Raw genomic sequence first — 24,769 nt, forward strand, 5'->3', positions numbered from 1 at the left:
GTGACGGCGTCGCCATGGAGCCGAGGGCGGGTGAGAGGCGCCGGGGGGCGGGCTGGACCACCGGGGGGCTCGGGGCGGCCTGTGTGGGGCTCGGGGTTGAACCCGCGGCCGGTTCGGACCCGGAATCCCGGCGGAGATATCAGGAGGAAGAGGCGGGAGTGCCACCTGCCGTGCAAGTAGTGGGGCCCATGTGCCAATCATCACAGCCACCCCGTGAGATCGGGGGAAACTGAGGCTCACAACTGGTGGCGGGGACAGGATAGAAACCAGTTTAACCTCAGTTGGGGCGTTAATCAGTGTCGCCTCTGACAAATGCTTTTCGAGGACCTGGCCGCTCCAGGCCCTGCTCCAGGCACTGAGGAGGCTTCCTCCAGATCCTTGGCCCCTGGGATGTCACCCTCTAGTGGGGGAGCCTCGATGATTGACTGCAGGGTTGTCAGGCAGAGATAGTCCCCAGTGCTACTGACGCTCAAGGTGTGTGAGGCGCTGTTAAGTCCAGGTACCACAGACGTGAACAGACCCACTCCCTCTATTGCATGTGCAGCGCCTAAACAGCACAGTAAACAGGTAATGATGAACAGTAGGATGATAATAGAGACCTGTGGGGAGGCCTACCACGGGCAGGACGGAGTTGTGCCTGGGGATAGGATGAATGAGACCCCAGCTGACCTGACAGAGCCCACAGCCCACTGGGAGGAGTAGAGGGTTCAGTCATTTCACACATTAATATGGGTCACCTATTGTTATTTTAATGGTTTCCATGTTCTCACAGCTTTCCAGGGGCAAGGAGCTGCCCTTTCATTTCCCACATTCTCTCTCTCCCTGCCAATTAGCCCATTGCTTCATAAATGGGAGTCACTTACATGTTTGTGATTAAGTGACTCTGGAGCAGGGACCACAATTTCTACATTTCTTGTGTCCCACGCATTATCCTTCACAATGTTGGGGGTATCCTAGGTCTTCTGAGTTGTTAGTAGAGGTGGCATATGTAATAACTTTATAATAACTGTGCCAGTGTCGTTGTTTCTATTTGGAAAAACACCCAAACAGTGAGGGACTCTGGGCCTTTAAAGGAAGGGCATCTGTCTGAGATTGAGTACTTGGTGTGCTTACTGGGGGTGAGGGTGGGGGTGGTGGTGGTGTCTAAGCTAGACCTGAAGGGAGAGAGAGGAGAGGAGATACAAAGGCCTGAAAGGGAGAGGGAGGTGGACAGATGTGTTGGGGGCAGGAAACAGCAGTGGTTGAACCAGTTTTTGGAAGTGACGAATGACGGGAGACAAGGCAGACAGGCAGACGAGGTGGGAATGCCCAGCAGGGGCTTTGCATACGTGAGCTCACTCAACGCCCTTGACCGAGGGATCTGCAGCACTAGGGCAGCACCTTACTCATCCTGAATGCAGACTTTCTGGCAGTGACTGAAGCTGGGAAGAATAGTCTCAGAGCCAGAAACTGCCAGTGTGGCCTCCCCAGGCCAGCAGCAGTGTCGTCTCAGCCTTCATCTCTGGAGACACATGATCCCTAAGCACACTCGAGTCTGCATTTTCAATTTCTCAAGTGGTTCGAGACACACCAGTAGCATTTGGAGTGGGCTCCGGCGGGCTCTAGGGCCTGGTCTTGAAGGGGCTCGTGTGCACACTTTGCCAGAAGATTTAGGGCCAGCTCTCACGCCTTAGAACTACACATAGACCTTTAAAACTTCGATGTAAAATGGGGAGGGGGAGCATACCTCAGTAGCAGAAGATTGGAAACCAGCTAATTGCCCATCAGTGTGTGCAGAATCTCACGTTCCTAATCTGGGTGTGTTTAGTTTTCATGAACATGTGTAAGATCTCTGATGAGAAGAGGTTGACTTCTCCCTTCCAACTCCAGGAATGCACATCCCTTATGCACAATGTATGTGGAGACCTTTGGATGGCCTACATTAAATAGCACTGTTCCTGGGGAGTTAGATTTGGGCACTAAATCTACTTTGAGGTTCATAGTGAGAGTATACTATTGAATAATATTACCATATACAAAATTCCTTGCTTAACAATTCAAATTGCGGGCCATGTAATAAGTTTTTAGGCAGATAAGTCAGGTGGTAGATATCACAGTGACTCAAAACAAACTTCTGTACAAGGACGAGAATATCCCTGGACCAACAAAAAACAAAAATTCAGTAAATATTTCTAAATGTGTTCATATAAATATGCTGATTTTATGGTTTTTTTTCTATGTAACTGGAAACTGATTTTTATGTTTCTCTACTCCAAGAGTAGCACATAGTTAATGCAAGTTTTATTAGTACTGTTGCAATCAAATAAAGTTTATTTGTTGCCTAAAAATGCATTTCCAAAGTTGGAGATAGAATAAAAGATTGTCTCACTGATAAAGAATGGTAGTTAGTAAACCAAAATAGTAGCTGGCTTACCCATCACTTAGGTTTAAGGAAGGCTTCCTTGATTCACAGCAGGAATAAACTAATCAGTCTTATTAAGACTGAATGGACTGAGTATTCAATTACAGTTCCCTGTACATCTTAACAGAGCTCGTGTGTCCAACTGAGGACTCTAGGACGCTTGGTTACAGGGTTTGGGTTGTATTTTGTTCTCCTACTGCTACAGGGTTAGAAGAACTGGGTTAAATACTTGGGTTTTATTTAATTTACTCTATTTTTGGTCTTTAATAATTTGTGGTGAGTATAAAACTTCTTATTAACCCTGGTTTTTCAATGTAGAGATCAGATCTGGTCTTGACCTGAGGGTGTAACTGGAGCAGACATATGACACAATCTGTGCCTGCAAGCACGTGGGATTCCTTTTTACTTCATTAGTGACAAACTTTGTTGCGATAGGTGTCTCCAAACAGGACATTCGTGAGCAAATTTGGGACTACATGGAATCACAAAATGTAGCTGACTTTCCCCGACCTGTTCATCACAGGATTCCCAACTTTAAGGTACTGAAGCATTCCTGGAGTGTTTAAAAGGAAAATGAGGTATTCCTGAATGAATAACGTGAGTAAGGCAGTTCCCGCACTGTGCTTCGTGGTGGAGTAGACGGGGAGCAGTGAGCATGGTGGCAATCAGAACCATCTGGCCAGGCGCTCCTTGCCTTTAGAGACAGGCCGCGTCACATTACCTACCCTTCCTTGCTCAGGGCCCTTGCCGTTCCGTGCAGGGTGGGTTGCTGTGTCTTCCAGGTGAGGTGGTGCAAAGGCTACTGTTTTCTGTTTCATACAAAGTAAAGTATTTATGCCAGCTGGAAGGGTGTTATTGTTGTGATGCCTTTTCACAAAACTGTCCTCCCTAAGAACGTTATGAGCAAGTGCGCTTGAGAGTGAAACCCAAACGCTGGCACCTTGGGAACAGATGAATGACTTGCCGGTCTCTAACAGCACTGGGCCTCAGTTTCCCAGCTGCTGAAAAGATAACAATCAAAGATGTCTGTTTATGACAGTATTAATAGAAAAAAGTTTGCTTGAAAGAGGTAGTGTGTAGGGAAAATGAAGGAAAATGGTCAGGGCCCCTCAGCTGTTCAGAATCTTGCAGAGCATTTGATGTAAATATGCACCTGTGCTCAGGTGTTCCTTGGTTATGGTCTAATGTAATTGCACATGTGCACCCAGGTGTCCTGGGTTATGGACTTAAGTATAAAGGACAAGTGGCTTTGATTCACTGTGCCTCCCACCCCCCCAGGATGCCCCTGGGGCGGGGGGCGGGCTGCTACCACCACGCTGGATCTGCTGTAAGCCACAGCCTCTGCAGAGGAAGCTGAGGACTGAGCTTGTGTCATCTGCCAATGGCTCCCAGGATCTTTCCCAATTACCTAGCATGGACCTGCATGTGAGGGGTCTGTGACCCAGTCTACAATGGGTTTGAAGAGTCTGAGTCCTAGCCCTGAAAATACAAATGGAAACTTAGTATAACTAAAATAATGAAAACTTTTGGCTTTAGTTATGAAATGCCTAGCCATACAATTAGCATAGCTATTGCTGTAGCAATACACAGTGTAACACAGTTCACAATTTTCACATGCATATTTTCCTGCAGAAAAGAAAAGCACTTCAGAAAATACACGTGCTGCCCTGCGCAGCCCACGCACTGCCCGCTTGCTTGCTTCACCCGTTTGGGCTGGATTATGTCGCCCTAGGCCTGGCTTCTCCAGAGCAGGCTCTGACCCTTCTTGCTGTTTCCGAGATCGTCCTGTCCCTTTGAAAAACCTCTTCTGTATGATTTTGTTGCTTTTTAGTTTTTGTGTTTTGTTTCAGTGCTTTTTCCCCAGGGAGAGAAATGTACGTGAAGTGCAGGGGAAAAGATGGGTTCACAGAATCATTTAAAGACCATTCAAAATGAATGAACTGGGGTGGGGGGGTGGCTTCTGGGTTATGCTATTTCATGATTTAGGCGGTGGTTACACAGTGTGCTTATTTTGTGAAAATTCATCAAACTCTGCACTCATTTTTAGAATGCATGTTTTATTTTAGTAAAAACTACATTGAGGCTAGACTAGCTTTCTCAAATCCCTTTCTACCCTGACTCCTTTCTTAGATGTTTCCTCAGGTGACTCTTAGTTACTATCTTAGAATTAGCACGCCCATCTGTCTAGGTGAGATGCTGGGCCGGCTGCTTGGGCTGCCGTTGGCTGGAGGTCGTATTGTCCTCTCAGTAACGTGCAATTGCATTTGAAACAGGGTGCTTCTCATGCTGCTGAGCACTTCCCACGTTTGCAGGCATTCAAAATGGCCAGAACCATTAAAGTAAATCCTGACGCTCCCCAGAAAAGTGCTCGCTTCTTCGTCCTCAACGTAAGTGCAGTTCTGTTTGTTTGCCTAACTAGGGGTCTTATCTGGCTTGCCAAAACATCAAAGATCTAGACGTTTTTGCCCGAATGCAGGAAGTTAAAGTGGATCCTGATAAACCGCTGGAAGGTGTGCGGCTGCTGGCACTGCAGGTAATCCCACTTCCCTGAGCTGAGACCTGGCCACCTGGGGGGACGCATTCTCCAGGTAGATATGTGCAGTCCTTTATTTAGAAAGATGGTGCCTTTGACTCCCTCCAAAGCAGGGCATGATGGGGCATCTGAGCTTCGTGCTGTCCCTACATTCCTTCATTTCTTCAGGTTAAATAAACAGTGAGCTATTGAGAATGTGCTGTATGCCGGGCTCTGTGCTGGGCATGGGGGTGTAGTGCTGAAAACGATACCGACACACATGTGGTCTCTGCACTCTGGTGCTTAAAGACTCCTCAGTGGTTTTTGGAAACTTTAGTGGGCTTGAGAATCACCTGGGAAGCAGATAAAAATCCAGGTTCCTCAGCCCCACCTGTGTGCAGGCAGTTAATAGTGATGTGCCCAGTCACAGGCCACACCTGGAGACACAGTGGCCTATGTCAGATCGTACAGTAACTGGGTGCTTGCACAGCTTCCCAGGACAGCCCCAGGCCTGGGAACCAGTCTCTGGAGTGGCACTGGGATGCTGTTCTTATCCATGCCCTGATGGTGCTTCCCAGCAGGCGGGTTTGAGAACCACTGGCTTGGGCAGCATCTGCCACCCTGGCCACATGTTGGCGTCACCTGGGGAGCTCTGAAGACTGTTGGCCATACCAGGTTCATGAGTGAGGTCTAGACCTTGGTAACACTCAGAGCTCTCCAGGTGATGCTCATGTGCAGATAGGGCTGAGATCCACTGAGATAGGGGATGGGCAATCCAAATAGTATGTAGTACACAGAACCTGGACATTAGAGAGGACGGAACCCAAACATCTTTATCACCCATAGAAAAATAGCACGTGGTAATTACAACTACTTGTGTTGAAATACTCTCCTTCGTGGTTGAGAAACTTCTATGTAAGAAGGCCAAACTGTGATTTTATGGGTCTTTCATTGGTCTTGGGATGTCACCTCCTGCTTTTGAACCAAAATAAACTGTTGTTTACATGAAAGGTTTTAGGAATTTTATGATTGCCTTATAGCCTAGCCTTGCATATTCTACAGAGATGTCCTAGCCAGTAGTTTCCAAACTTTCGTGTGCATCAGAATTACCTGAAGGCTTGTTAAAAGCCACATCGATGCTCCAGCCTCCACCCCCACCCCCCAAGTCTGATTGGCTCTGAACAGGTACCCAGAGCTGCTGAGCTGTGTGCCCAGGGCGCCCACTTGGAGAACCCCTGTTCAAGGACTTGCAATAGACATTTGAGAACTAAGTAGTAGAAAAAGACTACTGATACATGTCAACATAAAATATTAGTTATAATGATTACTGATCTCTTAGATTGTGATTTATTGAATAGCAAACTAGATATAAATGTTTAGTGGAGCAACATAATTTGGTTTCAAGGTAAAACATTATCGTAACTTATAGTTCTTGGTGATGAGAACACAGGGGGCAAATGAAAGTATGGTTAGAATTTTTGTGAGAACAGATCTTACTTTGGATTTGCATTGTCAGTTTTTACCTGTAACAACTTTGAATGGCACCGAAAGTAGAATTAACAAGTTTAGTAAACATCCTGCTTGTTCATGGTAAAGTGGTGCAGACTAGTGACTCCAAGTTAAGATTGATCACTACCCATTATTTAATTGGTTTTGCAAACAAGTGATTTCCTTGGCGCACACCAAAAAATGCTGACAATGGTAACTTGCCTTCCTGCCTGATATGCTAAAAACATATACAAGATAGTCCTATGTATAAATTTAACTTTGGAATTTATCAATTGTCTTTTCTTTAAAAGAGCAAAAAAACATTGTTGGTTCCCACACCACGACTGAGAACAGGATTGTTTAATAAGATCACACCACCTCCTGGGGCAACTAAAGACATCTTGAGAAAATGTGCCACCTCTCAGGTAAGTGCTAGAAGTAGTGTCACCCTCCCAGGAAAGAGTTGTTCTCTGCTGAGACTTCTGATGAGCTAGAATAGCATAAAATAGCGTCACGAAATTGAAATTTATTTTTAGCAAAACCAAATGAACAGAGATGTTATTCAGCAATCCTGTCATCAAGCCAGGTTAAAAAAAAATGAATAAATGGATTCCATTTTTGAATAAATGTATTCTGTTTTGTAACTCAGTTTCTGTTTTGCACCAAGTTGGCCAATTATAAATTCCTCACTAAAAAAGGAAAGGCAAAATAAGGTATCAGGTACTCTGGTGCCCTCCAGTGTTCACTTGTGGTGGCGTTTAGTTCTGTGTAGCTTTCCTTACTCCTGGCCTGTTCAGCAAATCCACCCAAGCAACTGGGGAGACAGGACAGAGTTTCCAGAACATGTTCAATTGGAAATTGTCTCACTAGTTCTAAATTAATAGTTTCTGACAATTATATCTATGAGATTTTTTTGAATCCCTCACAATCTAATAAAACCAAAGTGTGTAAATATTACATTAGGGTGCATTATAATGGAATTTGTCTTACGTTTTTGTTAAAGAAATAGAATGTGGCTAATTTTTTTTTTTTTTTTAAGATGACCATTAAGGGGATCTTAACCCTTGACTTGGTGTTGTCAGCTCCAGGCTCACCCAGTGAGCTAACCGGCCATCCCTATATGGGATCCGAACCCATGGCCTTGGTGTTATCAGCACCACACTCTCCCGAGTGAGCTATGGGCTGGCCCCCAGAATGTGGCTAATTTTTAAAGAATCCTAAAGTAAACTCTAGGTCATATGATTCCTAATCTGTAGAGAATTAAAACAATGGCAATTCAAAACATTCTTTTTTTAAGGGACTTGCCACTTAAGTCTAATGTATAAAAATTGAATTCAAAGTTTATTGATACCCTGTCTCATTCCAAAAATATAATTTGATGTGGCTTACAAAAATGCATGCAGTAAAGTAAAAAAATATATATAGATAAAGGAGTAAAGGAAAAATAAAGGTAGGAAAATAAGAGAGAACCCTGGTTATGGCCGGTGTTCACAAGTGCAAGCCATGTGACCCTCTGCAGTGGTGACACCTGCCTCCATGGCTGCTCTGACATAAAGAAAACTTGGGCTCCCCACAGTGGAGGGTGTCACAGGCCAAGCACCGGTGTGACTGTTGGGAGACCCCAAACTTATCACATGTACTGACCCTTTAAGTGACTTGTCATACGTCTATACTGACAGTGCCTACTAGCACATCAGATGACCTGCTACTGCCAGACGTTATTCTGTAGAAGGACTGAAAGGGTACTTTGTAAACCCTACAAGATGTACTTGTAAACCTTTTATCTGAGAATCATGAACATATTCAGCCTCCCCATTTTTTAAAAACAGGCCTTATTAGTATAAATGGGTGTACTTTTGGTACATTTTGGTTGAATAAGTAGTATTTTAGAAGTGAGCATGCTTTACGTAAAGGTAGTGGCCTCAGTACTTTCTCTGAGTAAACATCATACAACATTTACTGACCATGTTTTATGCACTAAATACATAACTTCGGTTATCTCATTTAATTCCAACTTCGGTCCTGTGATGCAGAGGGTGGTGTCCCTATCTTACAGGTAAAGAAACGAGGCTCAGAGAGTTTCAGCCTGCTGAGGTCCCACAGCCAAGAGGTTTCTGAACCTGGTTCTGTGGGACTCTGCAGCCTGTGTTTTAAACACTATGCTCTTCTGCCTTACAGGAAAAATGATTTGCTAAATATTATGGGATTAGCATCCTATGAATTTGTGTTGCAAGTTCCCCCTGGCCACCTTCCTGGGAAAGAAATTGTGGGAGATCTTCCCTATGATAGTTTCTGGAACTCTGGTTCTCCCAAAACGCCGCGTCTGCAGTGCTGCATGGGTTTTGTTCGGGAGGTCGGTTCAGACCCTGAATGCTCTTTGATCATCAGCTATAAAGTAAGGAAGCAGCTGCAGGTGAAACTCTCAAATCCACGTCTGTTTGCAGGGTGTGAGGAGCTACAGTGCACCCATCGGCCTGGACTCCAGAGTGCACGTGGACTTAGTTGTGGTGGGATCTGTCGCCGTTTCTGAAAAAGGTAAGATTAGAAAACAAGAACTCTTGGATGTGACAGCTTCTCCCAAAGGTTGCTACTCTGTAAGTCTGTATTTGTCTTTTTTAAGTTGGTGGTAATTTCCGCTTTCTGGACACTTGTCTAGTCTCCGAAGCCTGCATTTATCATTCATGTTGAACAGCTGACTTGCCCTGCCCCCTCTCGGCCCCAACTCCACACCTTCATAGTATTTTCACTTTTCCTAGCAGGAATAATAAAGTGAGATAACTCTCTCTTCAGGTGGTGAAAGATTTTCTCTCTATTGTTAAGTTCATTGGAACTGGAGCTGAATTTATTTGCAGATGTCAGTAAATAGTTGGTTTTGGAGGTACTCCAGCAAGTGGAAAAGCTTGAGGTTCTAACCTTGTTATCATGGAGCAGCAGCCTCCTGCACAGCATGACTTGTCCCTGAGGCTTCCTGCGAGGTCTGCTTCTTGGTTGTGCAGCAGGTGACACAGACAGTTCTTGGTCCGTGAGACAAGGAGTCCTTTGTGAGGAGGGCGGGTGACTGAGTCACCCACGGTGTCTCCCCTTCAGTGAGCCCTCCCTTCCCAGCCCTCACTCTGGGCTGGGATGTGGGATGTTGTCTTTCTTTCTTCTTTGCTCCTAGTGTATTCCCAGTTCCAGATGCTTTATCTGTGTCATCAAGGATTGGCGCTCACAAGCACACATGGCCTGTGTGCCTCTGCATGCCAGGCGGGTGCTGCGTGGTCCCTGCCTTGGTGCACTGTGAGTGGGTGGGACTGACACAGGCTGGAATCCAGGCAGGGCCGATGGGAGCTGGGGCAGAGGAGAGGTCCACTAGCCTTGAGCGGGGTGTTGCCTCGTAGATGGCCTCAGGGCTGGCTCTTGCACCCCAGGCATTGTTGAGGCAGATGGAGCTGGGGAGGGCTCTCAGGTAAAAGAAACACGTGTACACATACCATAGCCCTTTGGTGGCTTGGGGCTGGCTTTCAGAAGCCTTGAAGCCAGGTGATGGCATTTGGGCTAGGCTCTTGCCAATGGGATATCAGGAAAGGTCTCCTCTTAGAAAGATCCTCAGGAGTTTTCTTTTTTAGTTCAGAGATGTATAAAGAAGAAAACAATGTTTTGTAAATGTCATTGATGGAGTTTGGATGTGTTGTCCCCTCCAAAACTCATGTGGAAATTTGATCTCCAATGTGGCAGTGTTGGAAACTGATTGAGTCATGGGGTCGGATCCCTCATGAATGGATTAATGCTCTCCCTGGGGGAGGAGGGGTAGTGAGAGAGTTCTTGCTCTACTAGTTCCCGCGAGAGCTGATTGGTTTTTTTTTTTGTCTTTTTTTTTTGTGACCGGTAAGGGGATCACAACCCTTGGCTTGGTGTCGCCCGCACCGCGCTCAGCCAGTGAGCACACCGGTCATCCCTATGTAGGATCCGAACCCGTGGCGGGAGCGCTGCTGCGCTCCCAAGCGCCGCACTCTCCCGAGTGCACCACAGGGCCGGCCCGAGAGCTGATTGTTTAAAGGACCCTGGCACCTCCTCTCTGTCTCTCTTGCTTCCTCTTGCCATGTGATCTGCTCATACCCACCGGCAGCCTGCCACTTTCTGCCATGAGTAGAAGCAGCCTGAAGCCCATGCCAAATGCAACTGTCCCAGAATCATAAGCCAAATAAACCTCTTTTCTTTATAAATTACCCAGTCTCAGGTATTCTGTCATAGCAACACAAAATGGACTAAAACAGTCATTATCCAGATAACCCCATGTAAAATAATAAAATAGCTGTGCGTCTGTGTAGAAAATTGAAGAGCAGAGAAAGCCCCCCCCCACACACACACCAAATGCCAACGTCCAGAGTTCCTAGTGTGGACAAACATCTGTATCAGCAGCGTGTGAAACATGGATGTCTTATATATTTTAAGTGTAGATTTTATGTGTCCTTCTTCTACTGTCACAGAAGGGCTGACAGCATGTATAGCACTCTGTACCTTGCTTGGTAACGCATCCCAGAGTTTTCTGCCGATCAGTGCGGACGGGGCAAACTCCCTGTCCCCTCCTTATGCTGGACAGCACTCCTCCTACAGATGGACCATGGTAACTTAACCCGGCCCTGACTGGGGACCTGTTAAGTTATTTCCAGCATTGTGTTTGGTTTTTCCCCTTATGGATGATGGTAGAGTGAAGTGCAGTCTTGTTGGACAGTCTAGGTGTGCCTTGGAGACTATCCAGAGGATAATCACACCTAGGAGGGGAATTGCTGAACCAAAGGGTAGATTTTAAAACTTTGGAATGTTGCCAAACTACCCACCTCTCTGGAGGCTCATTTACGCTCCCCAACACTGTACTTCTTGCCTCTTTCCCCAGGCCCTTGTTCATAGCTAGAATTATCAGACTCGGAGTGTTAGCAGTCTGGTAGTGAGCACTAGCATCTCATTTGCCTTTGAACTGCATTGAACTGTAAGTGAGGTTGAGCGTTTCTCGTACGTTTACTGCTCGTATGCCTGTCTGTTTCTACGGACTTCATATCAATATTTTCCTGTTCACTGGTCTTTCTCTTTTTTCTTTGCATGCACAGTTGAAGGTTTTTAATTGTAAAAGTAGCACAATCAGATCTGAATCTTAGAAATACACATCAGCCATGATGTGTGTGTTCCTGGGGATGGTGCTGAGGATACACACAGAAGCAAATTTCTGAAATTTGAAATCGGGTGACTGTTGAATTGGTTACAATTCAGTATTGGTTGAAATGGGTAAATATTTAGTGCTTTTCCTCTGGAGCTTCCAGGTGAGAGGGATGTGCACATTCAAGTTGGGAGCCAGAGGTGATTTAGTGGTCACTGTCTGGCTGCATTCTTGTCTCCTGGGTGGCTGATTTGGCTGGAGAGGCTGGTAAACCGAGGTTTGATCTTAGCTTCTCCTGTTGCTTCAGGTAATCCTTTTGTGTGCCACCACCTACAAGTTATGAAAAGGTACTAGTACTGCTTAACTCGCCCCTCCCTAAGTTGAGTTGGGTAACTATGTAGTGCCTTTTAGAAGACAGGGCTATGTCTTCTTAAATCATGTGTCCCTGATTTCATAGTTTTTATTTTTCCTCTAAGGTAAATAAGTTAAAAAATCTTGTTTTTAATAGGAATTTGTCCGTAGTTTTTAAAAAACTGCTCTTTCGTTACTTTTAAATGTGAGTCTTGTTAGCATAAACATGAGCTCGGTTTCCCTTCATAACATGTTTAAAAGTTTCGGTGTTTACTTCATTATGCTTTGACCGCTATACATTTTCACTATCATTGCTCCCATCTTACACTTGGAAGTTCATCTTCAGTGGGCTGTTGTGGGGTGCCTATGGAAACTTCTACAGACGGGCCTGGGATATTGGGTTCAGGTTTCTCCATCCACTGTGACCTGATGGACAGTGCACTCCTTGGTGATGCCCTGGACCCCACAGAGACGCTAACTCTTGGCATTGGCTCTTAGGCTGGAGAATAGGGAAGGGAGAGGGCTACGCTGATCTCGAGTACGCCATGATGGTGTCGATGGGAGCCGTCAGTGAGGGGACGCCTGTGGTCACCATCGTCCACGACTGCCAGGTGATTCTGTGGATGGGCAGGGCGGGGCCACTGTCTCGTCCTCTGAGGGAGCCAGGGGGTGGAGAGGGAGACGCAGCCACCTTCACGAGTGTGGGTGATCTGCTGGGCTGGATTTGCTAGGGGTGTGGCAGCTGAGCCCTGTGCACAGGATGGTTTGGGTGCTTCTCTATCTAACCGAGTGCTACAGCAGACATGGCTGAGCAGCATTCCCTCCTACTTCTCTCTCTACCCCGCTTCTGTTTGGCCAGGTCATGGACATACCCGAGGTGCTCCTTGAGGATCACGACATCACAGTTGACTATATCCTCACTCCAACCAGAGTCATCACCACGGGCTGTGAGCGCCCAAAGCCAACAGGAATCACATGGTCCAAGGTGGGTCATGGCCATGGCTGGTGCTGGCCTGCAGCTTCCAGGCTGCCCCTCTTTCTCGCTATTCTCTGTCCAGCATAGCAGCCATCTGCCGCCCTGGTGTGGCTGTACATTAGAGTCACCCAAGGAGCTTGTGAGCAATGTAGCTCCTGAATGACAAGCTCCAGGCCTGGGCCCGAGAATCTACCTACAAACCTCTGGGACTCCAATAAGCAGCCAGGTTCAAGATCTGCTGCTGTAGATGGCAGAACTGACCATCCTGCCTTGAAGCTCTGTCTGCCAGCTGCTTTGTGTCTTTGAGAGTAGTTTTCTCCCTTCTTGGCTACAGGAGGTCTGCATGGCCCTATCTCATTAGTTTTTCCTTCTGTAAATCCAGATTTCTTACTGCAGATCTGGATCTCCAGACAGAACTAAACTGAGTGGAAGGCTGTACCAAAGGCTTCATAAGTGTTGTTACACCTTTGTGACTGCATCTCCAGCCCAGGTACTGGCACAGTCTGCAGTAGGAGTTTGACCCCAGAAGGCAGCTCGTAGATTACAATGCTGTCTCTGCTGGCCTGCAGCCAGAACTACTGAGGAAACGTGCAGACGCGCTTCGTGGGAATGAACCCGTTGCTCACATAAGCACGTTTGTCTGTTTTCCATTCTTAAATCCAGATCATCCAGAGTTCAAAAGTGTTCTGCCTCTGGGCATGGAAAATCAACAACATCCACCTCCAAGGATAAACACACCGCCTGGCACATTTACCAGGGCCCAGCAGGGCCGCTCCTTGCAGGCGCCTCAGGCAGGCAGTATTGGCCACCCGGGGTGTACACTCCTTCCTGGTTAACCCCTGATGAAAGCAGAGAGGAATAGCACGTGTGGCCCAGAAGCAGATGGGTGGGCCCCTCCATGTGCAGCAGGAGTGCCAGGGAAAAGGTGGTCACCTCCCATCCTGAAGATTAAAATGTCCCTTGGTCTTTCATAAGAGCTTGGGTGCACCTCAGAGTTGAGGTCCACAGCTTCCCTTTCAGTGAGGCTGGCCACCAGACAGAGCAGTGAGGCTGGTGTTTGCTTAGAGCTGAGAAGAGGGGTCTCAGGAAGGTTGCACAAGGGGACCAGCCACAGGGAGGCTGCTGGTGGCCCTGTTGAGGCCAGCACTTCATAGAGAGGGTCCACTGCAGCCCATAGTAGGAAGACTCTGGGCAGACTCTCTAGAAGGAGAGAGATGTTGGGGAACAGCCATGGTTACATTCTGCAGATTTTAACAAGAAAAATGTAAAGGTAGTAACAAATGAGGTCATTGAACATGTTAGAGGAATATAATTCCTCCCACATAAAAGAAAACCAAACTCAACCAAGGCTTCCTACAGCGTCGTGTGCCACGCTGATGGGTGTAGGGAAGTTGGGGCTTTCCTGCTTGTTGAGACCCCAAACTTTTTCACCCTCTTCCATGGAAAGGCTAATTGTTTATGAAGCCTTGGCAAGAGTCTCAAACTTTTAACAGGCCATTTTTCATTTGGGGGCCTGTGTTCTGGGTTTTACCACCAGCTGATCCTCCCTTTGCATGGATCATATGAAATCAGCAACTTTTTCTGGCCCCTGACATTTCTGTTTTAGTCTTGCTACCTGTGCAGCCAAAGTGAATTTTTATTGACATTTCTCAGGGTAGGGGGGTGGGGGAGACATCTCTAAATTCCAGAAAAGATTCGGGATAGAGGAAGGAGATAATTCAGTGCCAGGTTATATAATACTGTCTCAAATTGACTTTTTGGCAAATATTGGTTTATCTTTTCATGATGTCCTAGCTATACATTCTTATCATATAGGTAGTAGAATCCAATAATTTAGCTCCTATCTATTTTATTGGAATATCTGGAATATATCTTTTATATCCTGTAGCTCTCTTAAATGAAGGATTTGAAATAAGTACAAAATGTGCATTTTCTTTGCTCACTTTTAATACACAAAGATTGTTCAGCATGTGATTTCCTGGCCTTTGTTCCACCTTTTCAAGGAACATGAGTCCTTCCCAAGCTTATAGACCGGCCTGATGTAGACGGATCATCTTACTATAGTCACATTAAGCAGCGTGACTCCTTGTCTCACCTTCGAAGTCCACATGAGCTTTCCTCTGCCAGTGCCTCACGATTTTAAAAATGGGCGATCAGGTGGCCAGTGAGCATATGGATGAGCTTAGAAAGTGCAGTGTCACCACGTAGTAGCTACAGCTGTAGGGCAACCTCCAGCACACTCTCCAAGCTGCCTCGTTTGATAATCTGTAAAACACAGATGCTGTCAGTACTGACCTAGGGTTGGTGTTAGGCAGTGCATGTAAAATGTGTAGCCTGGTCCTTGGAAGCATTAGCTGTCATCATCATCATTGTCACAGATGCCAGGTAGAGTTGATAGTAAACATGAGAAATCTGCCTGGACACTCTTGCATGATTCTTCTTTGTGCTGTGGGCTAAGTCCTTTCAACAGTCCTTCTGGGGGGTTCACAGAGCCAAGACGGGGTCCTGCACATGTCTCTCCATGACTGTGGATTGGCATGTGGTGTACCTTTACTGCCTCTCAGTGGAGGAGGAGGACAGAGACACAGCAACCTGAGTCTCCAGCCCCTTGGGCGCTGCCTGCCACATTGCCCACGAGTGCACAGATGCTGTGCAGATGCCTCCCCTGAGGAGCTGATGCTCTTCCTCCCTTGTCTGTCCCCTCCCCTGCAGCAGAGGAGAACCCGTAGGTTGGATAAGGGCTAGAAGAAAGTGCAACCCAGCACCCCACACCTTGTCGGAAACTTTGGGCAGGAAGAGCAAGAGAGGCACAGAGGCAGTCAACGGGGAGCCCTGCTTTTCCTTCCTTCTCCTGGAAGGTTCGTCGTCACCTCTGTCCACACGGCCCCTTCTGTCTCAGGGTGGCCACCTCGCCTACTCACCTGTAGAACCCAGGGGACACTTGGACATGTCCAAGCCACAAGATGCCACAACTGCTGCTGCCTCAGCCACCAGCCACACCAGCCCCAAAACACAGAACTCCCTGAATCCCTAGGGACACCAAGGACCTCTGCAGGCTAGAGGCTGTTACCAGAGGGCTGGGCATGGAAGTTGGAGCATGGTCCTGGACCCTGGGCAGTTTGTCCAGCTCAGGTGACCCTCTGGCCTCCTGGGGACATAATCCAGATGTCCCTCCCTGCAGGTGGCCATGTGTAAGATGATCTATGGCAGGTCGAGAGCCATCTGCTTGGATGCCTCGGCTATGTGCAGTAGCAAATTGTCGAAGGCCAAAGTTCCAGACCTGCTAGTGTCGGGCAGCCCAGCCCAGTGCCCACCCTGGTCACAGGGGGCTGTGCACTGAGGCCCAGCTAGCTCCCTGGGCTGGGGGGTACCTGCATCAGACACAGAACACGAAGAAGCAAAGCTTCTGCCTGGGGCGTGTGGCCACCTCCTAGACCCAAGTGAGCAGCCAGAAGGCAGTGGCAGAGGGGATCTTTGTGGGGTGAGACCTAGGCCTGTGACCAAAGCCCTCCCAGCCCCATTTGGTTAGACTGCGGGGTATGTGTGCTCCTCTTGCCCAGTGTGGATGGCTGGACCTGGACATAGAGACCCAGCCACGCCATTTTTATCATTTTCCGGAGAGGTTGAATGAGATGCAGGGAAGGTAAAAGATTTATTTTAGGAATACCCTGGAGGTAGGGGAACGGGGTGTGGCTTCAGGCTCCAGAGACACAAGTACACTGATGTGGAGGTCAGCCTGGTGGGCCAGCGTGGAGATCCAGGAAGGAGGCCTGGGCACCATCAGCCATGAACCAAAGGACTGCTTGGCCTTCACCCAGTGGAAGGACTCTTAGTCACACACGCATCTTTATTTCCCACGGGAATTGCCAGAAACGGATCATTGCTGATTACAGAGGAGTCACCATGGACACCAGAGGCCAAAATCTGGACATCTGACTGTCTCAGGGCAACTCATTTGCTCATTTAAGAAAGTTGCATTCTGCAAGGGCCATTCTCATGTTTACACTCAAAGAAATGATTTTGTAGCTTTCAGAGCACAGCCCATTCATCGCCACGTGGCCTGTTGAGTAGGGCTGTGCTCACATGGGCACAATATGCTGCATTGATTTACAGACACTCCAGAAAACAGGGTTGGGTGCCAGGGCTGCCCCTGTGAGCAGCAGTCTTAGGACACTGAAGCTCAATTTCAGATCCTGTATAAAAAATTGTTCTCTGGAAGTAACGTTGACCAACTGTGAACTGGCACCCACCTACAGCTGGGCCAGTAAGTTAAGAGGGCTGATGGCTGCTTTTATTTAAAAAGAATTATTATACTTGACCCAGTAATTCATCTTCTAGAAATGTGTCCTAGGGAAATATTTTAAATTCAGATAAAGATTTATGTGTTCTCACGTATTATGCAGTGCCTTAAAACGGGGAAGGCGGCAATTTAAATGCATAAGCCTTGTAAAGACTATATGATGGCATGAGAAATGCTCATGGTATAAAGTGGAAAAGCACAGTATAAAATTGTGTATGCTTGATTTGTAATTTTGTATTGTGCTCACTATGTTAAAATATGTGGAGAGAAAACACTGGAAATAAATACATCAGAATATTAACCATAGTTATCTCTGGGAGGTAGGATTTCACCTTTCTTTCCTACTTTTCTCCCAATAAGCGTATGTTTTACAATCAACAATATTCAGTGGAGAAGATAGTAAATTTGATAAACATTTTCCCAGGTAGACATTCTGCCCAGTGCAGTTGAATCCAGTCACAGCATGAAGGTTCATAGTATCTGTCCTCAGGTGATAAAAATGAGAATCAAAAACCAAAATAGCTACATATGCACTGGTTCTTAGAATTTGTGTGCACACATATGTATGTGGGCAACACTGGAATACGTGTCTGTGTGAACTGAGCCACATAGCTGCTCCTCTCCAAGGGGATGGTGCCCCGCGTTGGCAACTAAAACAAAAAGCTGCCGGGCTCTGAGCCAAGCAGGTGGGACACGGCCACCCCATGGACCCAGAGGTAACACAAGCCAGACGGGAGCCACGGCATGCAGACAGAAGCTGGCATTGTGCAGCAGAGGTTCTAAGGTGCCCCTGCTGTCCCTCAGCACTGCCAGTGGAAGCATGATGATAGGGTTTTAACCTTGCGGAGCCTTTTTCTACTGACTGACACCTGGATCAAGAGAGCCGGCGGAAGCTTCATGGCTTGGTGCTGGCACCGGAGACGACACGTCCTCTCAGCTTTCCCTGCTCTCTTGTGCTGAGCATACTTACTCGGCAGGTAACTATTTCACCTTGGCCATTTAGAAGTATCTAAAAGCATTTTCATCCATAAACGATAAGCTTTCGTCTCATGCAAAAGAACTACGCATTTTTGTAGTGGTTGAATTTAGCACTAGAAATACTTATGGGGTCTGTTTAGCTTTGCCAGTAGCTGCTTGAGCATCCTAGCATTTTAGAACGAGAGATTTAAAAATCATCTCTCCTGGGCTCCTAATCTTCTGATCAAGTAAAGTGAGATCCAGAAAGAAAAGCAACTCATCCAGAGGTGTAAAAGTAGAGTGTGGCCGACTGAAGACTAGAATTTTCTTTTGCGGTTGGCAGCAGATGGCTTACAGACAGGTTCATAACAGCATGTATTTCTAGGTTTTTAATTTAATCTTTAAAGAGAACTATATTTATGAAGGACGGGCATCTTTATGCTTCAGCGCAGAGAGATTGTAGCATGGAAAAGAAAGTTAGAATTGCTTTATTTCGAGAATGGAATGATTAGTTACAGAAGGGCAAAAATATTTTTTTATGTTTGATTAACAAGCAGAATCTTTCATTTCACACTGCAAATTGACAAAACGTAACAACGGTTCCTAATTGCCAGCCAGGAAAAACAGAGTCACGCTGCCATGGACTTGTCCAGGGTGTGGCCATGCAGCATGTAGCTAGCTTGCAGGAGGCAGTTTGTCGGCTGTGGTACCACAGTGGATTGGGGCATCCAGCTGGCTGCAGGCATGGCCTGCAGCTGGGAAGTGGCAAAGCCACCTCGTTATGAAGGAGGTTTCCTATTTAGGACTTGTGAAGGAGCGAGCTGATGTGAAGCTTCGTCATTCCTCACCCAAAAGCGCATTGCTCTTATGGAAGGCAGCGAGCTGTGTGAGAGGGGTGCATTTGGGCACTTCCATTCTGAAGGCCTGCCTGCAGGTGCCAGTGTGCCAGTGCTGCAGATTTCCACTTAGTTCATGACGTGTGGCCAAAACATCTCCATTATTCTTCAGCTGATTATAGTTTGTTCGTGTGCTGGCCCAGGGTAAAGTAGCCTCCTGTGATGTGTGCAGAGGATATGTACCACAGGAAACAACAGAGCAAAAAGACAACCTACAGAATGGGAGGAAATATTTGCAAACTATGCATCTGACAAGGGATTAATATCCAGAATGTACAAAGAACTCGAACAACTCAACAGCAAGAAAACAAATAACCTGATTTAAAAAACAGGCAAAGGAGCTGAATAGACATCTCTCATATGAAGATATACAAATGGCCAACAGACATATGAAAAAATGCTCACCATAACTCAGCATCAGGGAAATGCAAATCAAAACCACACTGAGATATCATCTCACCCCAGTTTAGAGTGGCTGTTATCAAAAAGACAGAATAACAAATGCTGATGAGGATGTGGAGAAAGGAGAACCCTCCTGCACTGTTGGTGGGGCTGTAAATTAGTGCAGCCATTATGGAAAACAGTATGGAGATTCCTCAAACAACTACAGATAGAACTGATATATGATCCACCAATCGCACTATAGGGTATATACCCAAAAGATTGGAAATCATCATGTTGAAGGGATACGTGCTCTACCGTGTTTATTGCAACTCTATTTACAGTAGCCAAGAGTTGGAATCAACCTAAATGTCTATGAACAGACAACTGCATAAGGAAAATGTGGTATATACTCAATGAAATACCACTGTGCCATAAAAAAGAATGAAGTTCTGCCATTCTCAGCAACATGGATGAACTTAGAGAAAATTATGTTAAGTGAAATAAGCCAGGCACAGAAAGAGAAATACCACATCCTCACTGATAAGTGGGAGCTAAAAGAAAGAAAGAAAAGAAAGAAACAATCACAGTAATACATTGAACTTCCGGAAAAAAAAAACAGAACCCTGATTATTAGAGGTGGGGGAGTGGGAGGGGGTTAGCGAAAAATTAGTTAAGGGTCACAAAGATTGATTACATTTTGTAAACATGAGTATACTAATGATCCTAATTTGATTACCACATATTGTACACATGTATTGATAATTCAATTCTGTACTCCACAAATACATATAACCAATTATGTTAATTAAAAAAACTGTCAAAAAATTTTTTAATGTATTTTTGCTACAAAAACATAAGTGTGGAGCCTTGCCCTGGCCAGAGAACACTTGCTTCTGCCATAGGGAACCTTGAGGTACCACTGGACACACACAGACAGGAGTTATAGTAACATAGGCCAGTGGACCATGGTGTGGCAGCTCCAGGGGGCCCATCAGAAGTGCAGTGTTTACCAGAAGGGTCCCCCCATACCCCTTCCCCACAACCTTCCAAGATGCTCTGGCCTTGTGGCTCCTGCTGTGCTCAGAGTTTAGTGACACTTAGTTCTTCTGGATAAGCACACAGACACACATTTTCTCTTGTAATGGCAGTTTTAAATTTTATCATCCTTTCTAAATACTAGTTCTAGGGACTTAAGAAATCCTTGAAAATTGCATTATGTCCAGTTTAAATCTGTTTTTAAATATTCCAAAAGAACTCAGAACTCTTTGAGAAGGTAGAATGTGAGAATGGAAAGGAGTTTATTTGGTTGGACTTAGATCATCTTTGAAATTAGGCCTCAGAGCTTCTGTGATTCTGGTCTGCAAGTTAGTTTCCTTGTGGCGAATCAGTTCAAAAGCATTGCGGAGGGTCACATGGAGGAAACGTTCCTGCTGGTAAGAAAGAGCAATTACATGTTAAGCTGTGTCCATGGCACAGAGTTTTCTTTTTTCCTTTGTGTCTCAACAATGGGAAACGTGAAAAGGAGCAAGACTTTTGCAAAGTCTTCCAAGGGCACCCTAGTGTCTTGTCATAGCCATTCCCAAGACCAAAGCAGGCTTCTGCCAGGGAGCCAGGGCAGTGTCGTTACAGAGGACTCTGGCCCAAAGAAAAGGTTTGGCGTGAAGCAGAGATTATTTTCTACTTAGTGCTGGGTGAGAGAACCGGATATTAATTAAAGAGGATTAAGAGCCTTTAGGTTTGTGAGAAGGCTCTTGACTGTTCTCTGATGTTCGTGGTTTTTCAATCTCACTCTAATGTGTTGATTCCTAACCTGGTACCCGTGCACCATTTACAGTTCGGAGGTCTATGAATAGTGTTTGGCGACCCTGGGAAATGGTACACAAAATCGCAGATGAGTCCTTGGGTGTGAACCCCAGTCCCTCACAAAGGTCTCTGTCACCCTGCCAAGGATAGGAACAGTTGCTCTGAGTTACATATGATTCTGAATATAATATGAACATCGATACTAGTTCAACTATTTAGTATTGTAGAAAATGTATAATTGTCTAACTTGTGTCAATCTGTGTTCAGATAAATCCATCTGTGGGAAGCCCCATGTTTGGACCAATGCCTGCCCATTGGTAAACATGCTCATTTATAAGCCTTGTGTCCAAAAGAAAGGTGAAAAGCATCTGTAAAGGATGAGAGTTGCCAAAAGACTACACAGGATTTGTCTGTTACTTTTCTGCCCAGGCACAGTTGTTCAAGCTTAACCTGGCTAGTCCTGACCCATACAGGCAGCCCCCACAATGCAGATTGCCCCATTGCATGGAGCCTTCAGGGCTTCACCGTGGAAGTGGCCTCAAGCTGGTTCCAGGCTGCTCGGGTGGGATCAACTATTTGAGACTGTTCTTGCAGGCAGAAAACTGCCTCATATGCTTGGGCTCCTCTACCTTCTCCTCTCTTGCAGGTTCTCAGGAGATATTTGTCGATCAATTAGATCAATCTAGATAAAGCCAGCAATGTCCTTTGTATACCACATCCTGTACATTGACACTTAAATTTTGTGTAGTGTTTGTTATTTCATATCTTTGTGACCCATTGCTAGAAAGTGTTTTCAAAGATAGCATTCTATTTCAGACAAGCCTTGTTTCTGCATTGAAGGGTTTGATCACAGAGATTCCTTCAGTGGAGAGAAGACCCTGTGGCCCTATTAAAGACCTCATCCCACCCAAAGGCACAGGTGGGGTGTAAGAGCAGGTATCGAGGCAGAAACTCCCCATTATCCTGGGGGGCACTTAGGAGAATTGCCATCTGTGACCCTGTAACCCTAACACTAGTAACCTTAGGTACCTCTTCTGGGTAGGAGGCCCTGCCAAAGTTCCCAGCTTGTTTTCTACTTCCTAGGTCTCGAGGAAAGTAGAGGCCCATTCCTGCCCGCTGCCATGGCATGTGGGGTGGACTTTACACAGTAGCTCCAATGAGTCTGGGTTTCACTTAAGTGGGGGAAGGGGGGGATCACAGCTGCAGGCTGGTGAGGTATTCTATTTCAGACAGCAGGAGTCCCCCTTTCCACATGGCCGAGTTGGACCGCTCTGCATCCCATCCGTGTGTGCTGCGGGTAGTCAGAGATTCCCACATGAGTGTGCAGGGCACATGCTCCTGGCATGCCTTTGCCCCTATTGGACCCCCTGAGAATAGCCAGAACTGCTTTACTTTTTCAGATCAGCCATGAGATGATGGAGAAAATCCCAATACTGAGAACCCTCCGTGACCAAGAGAAGCAGGCTGGGAAAGATGTCACTCTTCAGAATGAGCACTGGAACCTTCTAGAATCCGGCAGCCAGCGAGCAGCTCCCACGAGTGCTGTCAGACCACCCCAGGATACACCCCAGCCAGAAGCTGATTCTATGGGAGCAGCCCGTGGCTGCCTGCAGAGGGAAGAGGCCCCGCCTGCTGCCACTGTGTATGTGGGGAACCTCCCCCGAGATGCCCGCGTGAGTGATCTGAAGAGGGCCCTCCGAGACCGCGGCGCAGCGCCCCTATGGCTCACCTGGCAGGCGCCACAGTGCAGGGCATTCCTCCACTACCAGGACCCAGCCTCAGCCCAGCAGGCCATCTCCTGCCTGCAGGGCCTGCGCCTGGGCACCGACACCTTGAGGGTGGCGCTGGCCAGGCACCAGAGGGACAAGTGACCTGGCAGGCATCCTTGGGCAGCAGAGCCATGCTGGACAAGTACACCGTTGCCATTGCCAGCCATCTCTTACGTGTGACAGCCCGCCGCTTGGGGTTCCTGTGGGACGGGAGGCCTGTGTGGTGGGACGTGGCGAGCTGCTGCTGGCTGAGCTGCCACTGGCTGAGCTGCCGCTGTCTCACCTCTCCCTGGGAAGTCCCAGCCTCAGGCAGTGCTGCATCTCCAGATGGGCAGGGGGCTAGTGCATGATGCACTTCATAGCACGCGGAGGCTGCAGACTTGGTTTGTTCAGATTCTGGAGTTTTTTGCTCCTTGTACCTGTTTGACTGTGTTAGCTGTGCCAGTTTCTCTGGAGGGACAGCAAATTAAACATTTTAGAGGACTGAGCAACAAACACATGCTAGTAAATGGTGATTTAGGGTTTGGGGGATGGAGTAGAAGAAGATGGATGAAGGATCCTGCCCACGATAGGCCCTGGCTGGGACCAGGCAGGGAACAGGGGGCAAAACCAGAGAAGCATTCTCGTGCTCCATGATCCTGGACCTGGCATGACTGGAGGGGAAAGCCAAGTCACAAAAGCCCAAGTGGCTCAGTCCCCAGGTTACGAATTGCTCATCACAGCTCAGTCCTGGTGTCACATGGGAGCCGATGAAATGGGGACCCACAATGGGGTGAGACTCGCCATGGTCCCCTAGTCTCCTGCTTCTGTGGGTGAACACTCTCAGCTCTGGCCACAAGGCAGGAAGGTCTGTCTCGTGAGAGAGGCTGGCTCTGGGAATGAGCCCTGTGCCAGCTGATGTCCCATTCACACGTGCACACATGCCCAGGGCCTGTGTTTTCTGGACTCTTTTCTGCAGTTCTGTGTTTCTAAAAAACAAGCTGGATTTTTGGCAGAACTGTGCTTCTCAATGAAAGCGCTTTTGCAGTTGATGCTAGGCAAAAAGTCAAATAAGCATGTAAGTGGAGATTTTTTTTTTCCCAAATGTAAATGTGTTGGAAATTTTAATTGTTTTAGCCAGAGGGTCTTAGTATATTTGAAGCACATTATTATGCCTCAAGAGGGCAGGCCTTGCATGTGCTTTAAAGAACACGTTCTCAGGATGCTCATTTTTCCCTTTGAAATAGCATTTTACAACGACGATACTGTGGAGACTTCAGAAAGAAAATCTGTTCTTAGACAGATTTGCTTGTGAAATAAACATCTTTTCCAAGCTGTCTCGAATAAAATGAGAGGGATGGAAACAGGTGTGTCACAGCTTGGCCCCCAGGCCTCGGCCTGGCCCTGTCCTTGGCATGACACTCGGTGTCACAAGCCAACTCTGACCCCCAATCCTCAGTGGCCACCTGGTCACCCTCAACTCCTCATTCTGCTTTTTCCCATTTTTCAAGGATTGTTCTTGTACTTGAAAGATTCTCTTAGTTTTTGTTTGCTTTATTGTTGATCTGCCACTGTTAGAACAGCAGCTGCAGGAGAAGAGAGAGTAAGTGTGTCTGTCCGGCTCTCTCCCTGCTGCGCCCAGCAGCTGGAGCCACTCGGGACAAACGTGGGATGTGAATGGGCCCACGGGAGCCAAGAGATCAAGAAGCTGCATCCGATCCCACTATTTGAACTCCTGGATCCAGTCGTGCCTGACTCTACCCCGACCCTCAGACTGTAGAGTTATAACTCAAGTTAATAAATGATCACTCTCGGGTAA

The 24,769-nt window shown here is 46.9% G+C and overlaps 1 protein-coding gene across 2 annotated transcripts; it reads left to right on the top strand.

Annotated features, from left to right (window-relative positions):
* Positions 1-24,769, top strand: MTHFSD (methenyltetrahydrofolate synthetase domain containing). Of its 2 annotated transcripts, none has more exons than XM_008569977.1 (8): positions 1-30; positions 2,837-2,940; positions 4,821-4,934; positions 6,713-6,826; positions 8,846-8,936; positions 12,385-12,497; positions 12,746-12,871; positions 22,603-24,769. In XM_008569977.1, exons 1-8 carry the CDS (start codon positions 15-17, stop codon positions 23,071-23,073), a joined length of 1,149 nt encoding a protein of 382 aa, XP_008568199.1. In that variant the 5' UTR covers positions 1-14; the 3' UTR covers positions 23,074-24,769. The 2 variants fall into 2 exon arrangements, with proteins under 2 accessions (XP_008568199.1, XP_008568200.1); XM_008569978.1 differs by lacking the exon at positions 4,821-4,934 and adding an exon at positions 4,675-4,788 and having other exon boundaries at positions 8-30.

The sequence above is a fragment of the Galeopterus variegatus genome, unplaced genomic scaffold, assembly GCF_000696425.1.
Source record: "Galeopterus variegatus unplaced genomic scaffold, G_variegatus-3.0.2 Scaffold550, whole genome shotgun sequence".
Lineage (NCBI taxonomy): Eukaryota > Metazoa > Chordata > Mammalia > Dermoptera > Cynocephalidae > Galeopterus > Galeopterus variegatus.